Source organism: Montipora capricornis, chromosome 12 (genome assembly GCF_036669925.1).
Source record: "Montipora capricornis isolate CH-2021 chromosome 12, ASM3666992v2, whole genome shotgun sequence".
NCBI lineage: Eukaryota > Metazoa > Cnidaria > Anthozoa > Scleractinia > Acroporidae > Montipora > Montipora capricornis.
Genome location: NC_090894.1, coordinates 26,918,923 through 26,931,422, shown reverse-complemented (window position 1 = coordinate 26,931,422; position 12,500 = coordinate 26,918,923). Strand labels below are relative to the sequence as shown.

At 39.9% G+C, this 12,500-nt stretch overlaps 1 protein-coding gene across 1 annotated transcript in view; it reads right to left on the bottom strand.

Moving 5' to 3' along the window:
• Window positions 1-12,500, bottom strand: part of LOC138027260 (uncharacterized) — a 43,643-nt gene that overhangs the window by 14,752 nt on the left and 16,391 nt on the right. Inside the window, exons 2-4 of the mRNA XM_068874813.1 lie at window positions 5,344-6,343; window positions 3,163-3,697; window positions 2,697-2,896 (exon numbers count right to left, since the gene is read on the bottom strand). Of these exons, the coding sequence (XP_068730914.1) occupies window positions 2,697-2,896; window positions 3,163-3,697; window positions 5,344-6,338 (1,730 nt within the window). The 5' untranslated portion in view covers window positions 6,339-6,343. The remainder of the gene's footprint in view (window positions 1-2,696; window positions 2,897-3,162; window positions 3,698-5,343; window positions 6,344-12,500) is intronic.

Here is a 12,500-nt window from a genome sequence, read left to right as displayed (position 1 = left end):
CCTACTCTTACATCAGCTGGTACAGCAATATCGATGATTATCCCCTTTCGCACTTTCTTGTCAATTACACTTATGTCTTGTCTTGTTGCCTCTACTACATTGTCACACTGAACATTGATATCCCACAAAACTTTGACTTCTTCAGTTTCTACTGCCACTTCTGGGTCATGTTCATAACACTTTTCCGTATGCTCCAACCCATTCTTCTTACAAAAATCCCAATGGACTTTCTTTGCTACATTGTCGTGTCGTCTCTTATATTCTTTCACATCCACATATTAAGTGTTGCACTCTTGCACATTTTTTTTCCACATAATCTACACAGGGGGCTTTCACTGGTCTTATCGATGTGGTGCTTTACATAGTTTGTCCAGATGGCCTGTTCCTGTGCAGCAAATAACAATGCTTCTGTCCCAATCTTCAGATCACATTTGGATAACCAATACCAAGTTATATTCTTATCAACATTCTCTGGCATTTCCCTAGCAAACTGTCTATTATTATTATTACTATTATTATTATTATTATTATTATTATTATTATTATTTCGTTTATTCACACGATATGTTGTTAAAGTGGTTTGTAAACTAGGCATCAAGCCACGACCTATGGCCTTAGGTGTCTAGTGTTCTTCTCAAGATTCTTGCCGTTCCCAACAAGGAGGCTTTTTGTAGTAATACCGTGCAATCTAGTCCAATTTTCTTCAACGATGTTTTCAAATTTTTGCTGAACGTCCCTAGTGCACCAATGACAATTGGTACGACAATTACTCTTCGGCAGCTCCAGATTTTCCCAATTTCTCTTTTTAATTCTTGGTATTTTTCCATTTTATATTGTTCTTTTTCCAGCACTCTTGTATCAAAAGGGCACGCGATATCTATCACATAACATGATCTTTCTATCTTATCAAGAACAACTACATCAGGTCTATTATGCTCAATTTGATGGTCTGTTTGAATTCGGAAGTCCCATAACACCTTTACTTGATAATAATAATAATAATAATAATAATAATAATAATAATAATAATAATAATAATAATAATTATTATTATTATTATTATTTTTATTACTGTATACATATGTAAGAAGTAATTTCCTATTTGGGCTGCAATCTTCTCCCTAAATAAGGTGTGTAAAAGTAAATAATTCAGTTAAATCAGGAACCCATGACCCGGAGCCTAAAATTCTACTGTGTTCGTGTAACGGCGTTTTCAGAGACCGATTTCCCGAATTTCCCGCAAATGAGACTCCCACAGGAGTCCGATGACCAATTGCAAGAAATTAAGCTGACGTCATAGGGTCACCGAACCGGAACTGTCTTTGTTTTTTGACCTAATTCGTGGGAAGGACTAGTCGAAAAATAAACCTACTTGTGAAAACGCCGTTTCACAGACGCTGTATTGAGGTTTCACGCTATAGATGGGCTCCTGGTTAACTACAGCAATGCCCTTTTCCTATGTACATATTTTCAGTTAATAAATGGTGGTCTCCCAACTAGTTTAGCTTTTTAGTTATTTTGGGAGACCAGCTACTGCTGTATTTTTAATTCACATATTTGTTATTTAGCTAGCTAGTTTATTTTACAGTACAAAGAAATCTTGTTGTTGTTGTTGTTGATCGGCCGTGCACCCAGACGATCGGCTGATGATAATTCACTGCTCCCTTACCCCTGCTTGGACTTGAAAAAGTTCCTCGGATGAAACCTCGCGCTCCTCAAGTCCGGGGAGGGAAGGCAGCGAAAGATGTGTACTAGTAAGGGAGAAGTGACTTGTCATTAACTGACGATTTGGGTACACGGCTGTTCGTCACGAGAACGTTGACAGATAACGACATTGAAATTTGTGGCTAATTTTCATTCGCAGAGTCGATAGCGAGACTATTTTCTTGAATAGATTCTCGATAGAGTCTTCGAACATGTCGCGGAACGAGTTTGTGGCGGATTGAAGGATTTTGGCTACATATCTCCCGAAATAGAGGGCAGAATGGCACCAAATTACCAAAGAAAGATGACAAAGGGACAACAGACAAGTGAATGCAACATTAGTGCTTACTTCTTTTATGAAGCCTTCTGATTTGTATCGACTAAAACTCGCCATAATAGATTTCTAAATGACTCTCTCTTTACATTCAAAACACAACACAGAGTTTGGGTCACCTGTGGAAATTCTGGAAGGTTCTCTGTCGCAGGGAGCATGTTAATATATATTTGGGAACAGACTCCCGTTATTTAAATCTACGCGGCGGTGCAAAATTAAGTGCACCAATGTGTACTCGTTTAGAATATTTGCTTCACCTTCGAAGAACGACATTTCCTTACTTCTTTAGTCTCTTGCCTCTAAATGCAGCGGAAGGTGTTCAAGCACTTAAGTATAAAAGCCACAAACAGAATGGCGCCGCACAACCTGGCCAACAGGAAATCAAGCCATGTGTGTCACAGCTTTCTAAGCTGTGTTGTGATTCGCTTGAAATACTATCTCTCGTGAATGGCTAATTAGATCGAACTTTCGGTTACGAGTGAGTGACAATTTGCATACAGATTCTCACCAAAACTCGTGGATATCCACGAGTAAAAATGAGAACGTTCAGTCTCAACTCTAAAACAAGACCTTCAGCACAAGAAGAGATTGTTTTAACAGTTGCAAGTCCGTTACCAATCAATTTTCCAGACAAATAAAGAGTACAAAGTGACTGTACCTTGCTAATTTTTCGCGCCAGCCTGGGTGCCTACTTCCTGTACGGACGAATGCCACCAATGCGAGGATAAAGTGTATAACAATGAAGCATACGACTGCAACTTTGGATGCGAAGTCAGAGTCTGCTACACGAAAATGAACTACCGGCGGCACACAGATCAGGGGAAGCGCACGAAAAATATCAATGACAAACGGCAGCACCTAATGAAATTACAGAAAAATTAGGCAAAGTTATGACAAAAATGAAAGGGTCCTGAATGGTGGCAATGATTACGAAATGAAGAAAAAAAAGAAGAGGAAGAAGAAGAAGAAGAAAAAGGAGAAGAAGAAGAAGAAGAAGAAGGAGAAGAAGAAGAAGAAGAAGAAGGAGAAGAAGAAGAAGAAGAAGAAGAAGAAGAAGAAGAAGAAGAAGAAGAAGAAGAAGAAGTGTGATGGTCATGGTCTAAAATGATGACAAAGAACCATACCTTGTCAATGAAAGTTTCTTTTCTCACAGATTGAATGTCGCTTGTCATCTTAGTGCCCATATTTAGACCAATGAGTGTGTGGAAACGACTGAGGCTCATTTCGGAAGAATTGTCGTATTCTCCCATGAAAGTAGACAGTGAGGCCGCCGATGTAGCCATAGCACCGGATAATTTGATATCCTCTGGTTCTAGTTTCCCTTTGAAGTGATCCTGCCCGGGTTTGCTGTCTACACACGCGATTGATGTGGGAGAAATTGTCAACAGGTCGTAGTTTTTTTCAGAGGTTTCATCTCTTTTCCATCGGTTGACTGTGATGTTTGATAAGTACTCTGGTTTCGTGCCCTTAAGATCTTCAACGGTTAGTGCTCTTTTTGGAACCACGCCTTCATTTGCAAGTACAGCGTGGTCAGGGCTTCTATGCCGAGATTGAAAAAGGGCAGACATCCCCAGCGTGCAGACATCACTCCACCCGATTCCTGAACATCCGTTTTTTCCAAGACCACTAGGATGGTAAAACGCCTTCTGAAGCCTCCACCTGGAGATGATAAAACATGCATATTCCAATGGTATCCAGTTTGTTATTGTCCTCCCCCCTTAATATTTGATTATTATTTTTATTACTACAGTCCCGGACAAAATTGTTGAAACACTTTACAATACCTTGCCCTCCTACAATGTTGTTTTGACAATTGGGCTTAGAAACTGGCGTTAAAACAACATTGTGAGGGGAGAGTGAGCTGCGAAAGCTTCAGATCTGTATAGTCGTGGACTGTTCCAACGAATTTTGTCACAGACTGTAGGTGGAAATAATATCACATTACTGAAAAAGCAACAATTTCTTTTGACTCGTTCTTCATTCCTTATGTTTCGGTCCTACTGTTACACATTGACATGGAGACTTCAAGTGTTACATGATCTATGAAGATGTTGAAGTCCATTATTTTCGCTGGCACCTTCTGGTCATATGCATTTTCGTATAGCGATCTTTCTCGCGACTTCATTCATTCTTATTAATATGCCAACTATGTCAACCAGAACCTTATTGGTTGATGAAAAAATGACTTCTTTTGTTCTGTGGTTGGCAAATTTGAGTGTCAAAAGAAATGTGACGTTAATGTTTCTTAGCAAGGAATATCGCTATAACTTTCAGCCCCGAAAAAATAAAGAGAAAGAGAGCTAGGGATATGATTGTGAATTTCAAAATAGAAAGTTATTTTTAGAAAAAATAAGTTTTCCCTTGAGGTTCCCAACTAAATGAAATCATATCGACTCATTCGAGCATGTCAACGTGAAGTTGTATAATAGACCACTTTCGATATATTAAAATTCAGTCTTAAACAAAAGGGATCATCTCGATGCTCTGGGAAATAAACTCATGCAAATTCTTATGATTATTCCCCAGAGCATCGAGATGATGCCTTTTGTTTAGGACTGAATGTTAATGTATTGAAAGTGGGCACGGGCCCATAACCCGGAGCTTCTATCTGTATTGTACGCTTGCGTCAACCCTTTCCCGTATCTTTCTACTATATTATGACTCACGTGACGTATGTGACTAAGAAGATACGTGAAGTCAGTGGCGGATCCCCCCCCCCCCCCCGCCCCTCCCCTTATTTTTGGACCAAGGCCACCACAACTGTAAAAGGGAAAAAAAATTTGAGAGGGGCCCCCACCTTACCTCCAGGTCTGTATCCGGTGGTTCACATATGTGACGTAATAAATGGTTGACCTCAGGTCTCTTATGATTGGCTATTGTAAAAACACCCACTAAAGTCCCCCTGCGGGGTGCTTGTAAAAATAGAAAGATACTGGAAAAGGTTGACTTAAAGCTCTGGGTAATAAGCCTCTGAAGTGGGCAGTCGCGCCTCGCACGAACCGTCATTTTTTTTTTTTTTTTTTAATGTCCAAGCCCGCTCGCTGCCTATGCCGAAGCCTCCCGAAAAAACAAATTCTTTTCTACTCCATTTAAAAATAACTTAGAAGAAATTCAAAAAATTTAATTGCCGGACTGGACGTTTTCTTCTCCGTAACAATTAATGTCTTCTCTTGTTTTCCTTCAACAGGTGAGGTCCGTTTTGGTCGCACATGTCACCCTGCTTTACCATAAACATTGGGCCATTGAATTATCATTAAAACCACCATTTAATATCACTTATTACCACCTTATCCAAGTCGTCTTACCTGTTGTAAACATGGGTCAGTCTCGAACATAATGCATTTACAGAAGGGACAACCCACACGACAAAGCCAGAAGCGAAAAGTAAGCGGGTAAAGAGTTTATCAGAATACACAACACCAAGTACAGGGGCTGCATACACCCTCCAGTAGATCACATACGAAAAGAAATAAACCATCAATACATGGGTTGTTACATTACGGAGAAGAGGCAGGAAAAACCACACAAAAACGCTAACAGCCAGAGCAAGGTACTGCGACCAATACGGAATGTCACGAACAACATCGTGCAAAGCAAATGGCACGAATGTAAGAACAAAAGAAGCACCAAATGTAGCGCAACTGAAACTTAGGAGAGTAGAGTACCGCCGTAGGAACCTTGTTTTGGACAATACGAAAAATATGGCGGTAAGGAGAACCAAAAAAGAGAAGAGAATAATACGGCCAGAACCCGGGGTACTTTTACAGCTCCGCCGTAGCTCTTGTATGGTTGCATTTTTATCGGCCTCTGTATTATGGCTGTCAGAAGATTTTGCAGCAACAACATCATCGCAGTCCCCCTTATCTCGCAGGTACTCCCCAAACACCAGGTCGATCATGAAGGCTATTGGGCATGCGTACGAACCCCGCGTGGTGATTGGCCCAATGAAATTGACCAATAGAATTAGGCCCAATATGGTCACTGTATCTAGGATTCCATCTAGTGGACTGTGCCAGTTGCAAAAGTACCCAGCTCTTTCTTTCATGTGCTTGAAAAACTTGTCATGCCAATTCCCTTGGTCTTCAGTTTCATTTTCGATGGACCTGCTCCTCCTCTCTTCTCTGTATTTCCAATCTAGGAACGCAGTGCCTGTGTAACCGCCTCCTGACACACAACTCAAGTAGTCCACCTCCACATTTCGTTCTAACAATCTGCGCAAGACTCCAGAGCTGAAGGCCGCTGACCGAATTCCACCACCGGAAAAAGCCAAACCAGTTTGTGTTGGGTTCACATTAGCCATATTTGCTTAAAAAGAAAAAAAAAAACAAAGGAGGGTTTTTGAAAAACCTTCCAATATCATTTAGCTATTTATTTCAAACCCGCTCGAAAGGGGTACCTTTTTCACGCTTCAGGTATATGAAAGGGTAGGGAAATCTGTCATTTAGGTATTTAAAAGCGCCTTTATATGAGAGGAAATATCGTTCATTAAGTTTATTCTAAGAGCTAAAAGGGGGATGCAGTGTTTTTAAGTAGGTTTGTGAAAGGGGTACTATTTTCCAATGGAAGGTATACGAAAGGGGTACCATTTGTCAATAGAAGGTATACGAAAGGGGTATCTTTTCTGCCAAAGGACGCCATTTAAGCCTTTTTTTTCGCGAACACAAATCAATACATTATCAATACAGCTTTGACGTATTCTTACACTTTATTCAGGAAAATACTAGAATGAATTCGTCTTAGAATAGTTTCTCTTGGGAAAAGCACAAAAAACATCCAAAGCCCATAAGACACTATACAGTCATTACAGAAAGAAAAGTTCATTCAGACAGAAATAGTTATTCGAGACAATAATTAATAGTGTGCAGTGACCAAAGTAGCCAATAAGCTTTCCAGCTGGTCACTGTCATGTGGATATAAGCTGGCGACGACCATATGTTAAGTATAGTTTAAAACACATTAATAACGAGTATCGTAAGAGAGGAAGAATATACATACACATAAATACGAGATAGAGGGAAAAAAAAGATGTCCTGCATATCAGCATTATTTTAACTATCTAACTAGTAAAATTATGGTCCGTTTTGAGTGGTCAATAGAAACATTTTGTAGCGCTTTTTAAAGAGTATGTATGGGAAACGTTAAAGTTCTGGTGGGACAGATTTCCCTGTGGAAAATTCAAATGGAGATATACCATAATTAATGCGTACTAGTGGCTTAAAGAAGTTTTGATTTGCAGCATACCTTAGTATTGTGTGAATAAATCTCTGATGCAGGTGTGCAAACATTCAAGAATACAACTGGGGTGTTACTTTCATCGTTCTTAATTTTATATGCAAAGAGTGACATTTTTAGTTTAAATTTTTCAAATCGTAAAGTTCCAAGAAGATTGTAATAGGGGTTGGCATGTTATCTTCCACGAGCAAAGAACATGCTTCGTATACATCCATTCTGCTTAGTGCAGATGTTACTTAATCTACAGTCCTGGTCAAAGTTGTTGGGAAGATTGCGCGCATCACTTCACGTCACACCTAACTCGATTATTCTAACTATTGGCTGTACTATTTGGGAAATACCATGCTCTTGTGCCCCCCCCCCCCCCCTCCCCACCCCCATATTCTTCAAGTTTAGAAGAAAGGTCACCATTTTGTTTCGTGGAAAATCCAACAGTGATAAGGGGAAGGGGGTGGGGAGGGGGTTATCTCTAAAGTGGTGCTTCCTTCCCAACATTTTAGTCCATGATTGCAGTTTTGTAAGCAGCATTCCTGCTGGCAAGACCATAGTTTAAGTATGGATAGGGTATCATATAACTGTTTGAGCATCAAGATAGTGTCTTAGCTTATTGATTATACCTACATTCTTTGATATCTAATTTATTATTTAAATGTAAATTCGATCTCCTTTGCATTATCACTGGTAAAGAAAATATTAGTATCATCTACAAATATTCTATAATAAAGCTTCTCAGAGGAGATTAGCAAATCATTAATACAGAATAGCAAGAATAGCAATGCTCAAGGGTTGAACCCTGGGGGACTCCCCGGGGGACTCCACGTTTAATAGTTTCCATACTGGATTCAACTTCATCAATTTTTACATATTGAGTGCGATTGCATAAGTAGCTTTTAAACCATTTAAACGGAGTACCACCGATTCTATAAATGTACAGCTTAGAGAGGAGAATATCATGGTTAACTTTATCAAATGCCCCAGAGAAATCGAGAAATAGGCCACAGGTAATTTGTTTGTTATCAATTGCTGAGTTCAAATTCTCTTTTCTCGCTGTTCTTTTAACGAACATTATCCGCCGATAACTACTTTTTTTTTCTTTTAATTAATTGTTAGTTTCTTGATCTTCATGTTAGCTATACCTAAAGCTGGAAGTCACAGGCCGCGTTATTCACAGCACTGTTCATGTGGAACCTTTGCCGCCAGCTGTATACCAGTTTTCACTTGCCCATATTAATTACAAGAATAGTTTTTCACACGTTTTCTGTGTTGCTACACTAGTGTTTCACCCACTTTTGTCTCACCGGCTGCTTTCACTTGAAACCAATTCATCTGATGTCACGCTTCATACTAGATCCCGCAAAAATAGACAACGCCCACGTTATTTCCATTCCAACAACCTGTCCCAAGACATAGTGTCACCTGTTCAATTTACTTGCAACTGCAAACATTAAGCGATTTTCACCGGTATATTATCCGCGTTCTTATGACTGGCTGCAGAAACGTCAACTTCTTTTGTTTCGAACTTGGCAAATTAAAAAATAGGTACTCGAGAGGCGCATGTGACTACTGCGCAGATGTACAAGGGGAAAAGAAGTAGAATATTCTGTTATGTGAAACAACAAACAAAAAAATAAATTCTGCCTTTCGATGAAAAAGGCCTATAATTTGGAATGTTGCAGGAAACAAATTTAGAAACCACCTCTGCAATTCTCAGATCTGTGCGGTACATCGTTTCTGAGCTCTTTGTCGAAGCGTTTCACACAATCAGTTAGGGGGATCAAAGTGCTCAGAAGTGCTCCAACATCTGGACTTTTCTTACTTTTCGCTCATGAGATAAAATACATATGTGTGAAAACATCTCCTAATGTACTTGAGAGGCTCAAACTGCTGCAATTCATAGGGATAGACATTTTTTTCAGTCAAATAGCTTGGTATCATGGTGTCACGTAAGCTGCGTATGGTGACAATTTTGAAATTCAAAACACTGTCTTTTCGAAACGAAAGACGTCACGGAACTGGAAACTTGGAAAAAAGATTTATTTCTCGGGAATCTTCAATCTCCTATAGATAACAATTTAGGAGATTATGCTAATTTGATGATCTCACTGTGAAACCATCTATAGTTTGACAATTACGTGCTACTTCAAAGTTTTACAACGGGATCAATATTCCTACAGTTTTCTTTTTCCTTTAAGGGCTTCTCCGTTCCTTCAACGGCTTCATTAAACGCGTAAACGGGATCAATTCGTCGGTTAGAAACAAAATACGACAGCTAAGAGAAGTAACTGTGGCAAAAATTAAAAACTCACCTCAAATCACATGCAGAACCGTATTCTTCACAGATCGTCATCTGCGAACACTGGGCACCCGAACATTTCGTTCGTCCTCGCGAACTATCGGCAAATCATCGTACTCTTTGCAGAGTCCGAACTTTGGTACTCTTTTCATGCAGATTGGCTCCGAAGTATATTCTATTGTTACATACTCATTACTGGGTTGCCAAACCCAGTCGGAATCTTCGTTTCATTTCTTTGTTTTTTTTAAATATTTTTTCCCGTGTAGGGAAAAGTCTTTCCTGTCACTCCCCTACTAAGGGATGTGAAATGCGCAGATTTCTCTGGTGGACACAGTAGAATATCAGGGGCGTAGCGTGAGATTTTGAAGGTGTACGCACACAGAGAATGTTTCGAGCACCCAAGGCGCTCCAAAGTAGGGGGGTGTGGATGCATGCTCACCCAGAAAAGTTTTAGATTTAGGGTTTCGGAAATGCCATTTCCGGCTATTTTCGAAGGACATTTCAATAATTAAATGCGAAGAGAAATGGAGTAGTTAGTTGTTTATTTTACTCATCTGCAGAGTTTTCTCTGCAGCAAGCTACAACAAAAAAGGGCGGTTTACAGTACAAGCAAAGGGCAAGAGGTCGCAGACTCTGATATAACATCTTCATCGTCATCATCATCATCATCATCATCATCATCATCATCATCATCATCATTATCATCATAACATATCCTTAAAGATAACCAGAACTGGGGGACTGGTGATACTGAAGACTGACACTATGTGGGGACTTCGAAGGGTATATATATATTTTTTTTTTCAAGTTCTTCTGCTTTCGTCCACTATTACGTTTTTCGCCGTTAAGGTCTGGCCGAGCGGGTCCACTGAACATGTTAGTGTAACATCATCCAACATTGTTGAATCGAACATGTTGCACTCGTTTGGCTACCAAGTTGTATGATGTTGGAACTTGTTGAACGAAGTTTGATTTCCATCAAACATCGTCTTTAACATCACCCAACGTTTCTTTTGTTCTAAGGTGTGAACAACAGTGTTGCATTTTTTCGGACATCACATTGAACAGTGTTGCACGCCCGCGTGCGCTGCGGCTTTCAGTATCCATGGAGATGTCAGTCAAGTCAGTTCAAGCTACGGAATGGTGAACGAGCAAAGTCTTGAACGTCTGAGCGACGAAAGCTTAAGCAATCTCTCTTAGAAGAGATAGCCCTTCTTGTTTTCAAAGCTCTCAGGGGCATGGCACCAATGTATCTGCAAGTCAAGTCCTCGGGACGCTACTCCCTACGCAGTCACACCCTAGGTCTTCTCAAGGTTCCTTACACCTACATGGTGCAAGACCCTTGGAGACAGAGCATTTGCTGTTGCAGTTCCTAGATTCTGGAACACCCTTCCTCTTGCTATCACAGAGAGTGACTCTATTGATAATTTTAAAAGGAATTTTAAAGCGCCAACATGAAGAAAATTTGATTTCTAAGGATTCTGGGTAGTAATTGGTTCCAGACCCTTGAGTCCAAAATTTTGGATCCAACATGTTCCATTCGTTTGGTCACCCCTTTCGACATTCTTCAACAGCGTCCAACAATGTTAGATGAAGTTGGATCCGTTTGGCCGGGCCTGGAAATACTCCCACACAGAGACACCAGTTAATTCGAAATTTAAAAAACTTGGCCCGATTTTATAATGACTAAAAAAATTTAATGCCTCCATGGAATAAGGAATCCCGGTTTGGGGCTGTACGCACGGGCGTACCTGCATATATGAACGCTACGCCCCTGAATATTTAATTACTGCAATGGCGTCCAAGTCATTGAGACAGAAAAGGTGTTTTGATGGATCTTTAAACAAAATATACCTTTATGGAGCTCAAAAATGGAACGTCAATTGGATAAACAAGACCGGCGGTGGAAAATAAATATCTGGAATCTTAAAAGCGACGAGTAATGGACTTCGACAACAATCTTTCGCCCGTCGAGCCGAAATCAAAGTGAGCTGTATTTCTATTATTTTACCAAGTGTGGTGTTATGTACAACACTGACACCAAATGGAAAATGCTTAGGTAACTTATGGGTTCAACGAAGACAGAAAAGGAATCGAACACCTTAAGTGGATCTGTGATCTCTGTTGTCTGGCTATTTGTATTATTTGTACTCAACTTCGCACAGTCTTCAGGTAAAAAAAATAATTGGAAATGTGACACCCAAGAACTATTTGAAAGAAAGCTTGTCGTCTATTTTGTGCTTCATTATTCAACGAAAAGGTTCTTCCGCAACGGGTTTGATCTGCAGTTTATTTAATCACGGATTGTGTTTCTTGTTTGCACGCAAGTAAAGGTAACACTTAGGAAATTCAAAAAGCCTTATTTTCGAAACGGAAGACCTCACGGAACTGGAAACTTGAAAAAATATTTATTTCTTGGTCATCTTCTACTTCCTATATATAAAAATTCAGAAGACCTTGCCAATTTGATGATCTCACTGTGAAACCATCTGGAGTTCTTGAAGGTTCTGTTTATCTCATAAACGGGCTAAATATTCCAACAACTGTTTTTCCTCAAGGAGCTTTTTCGGTCCTTCAACGGCTTCCTTAAACGCGTAAACTGGCTCAATTGGTCGGTTAGAAACAAACACAAAACCTGCGACCAGTAACTGTTGTAAGAACTAAAAACTCACCTCAAATCACAGAACTTTATTTTTCACAGATCATCGTCTGAGAACACGAGGCACCCGAGCATTTCGTTCGTCCTCGCCAACTATCGGCAAATCATGCATAGGCACTTATGGTCCAGTAGCGGAACGGATAAAAGTTCACGGTTTCTTTAAAAAAATGATTGGAATCGTTCCACTTTTAATCGGAACCGTGCCATTTTTCCTCTGTCGTGTAAACGCGCCTAAAAATACCGTGCCAAATTAAAATTTTAGGGCCCGGGTAAGTTCT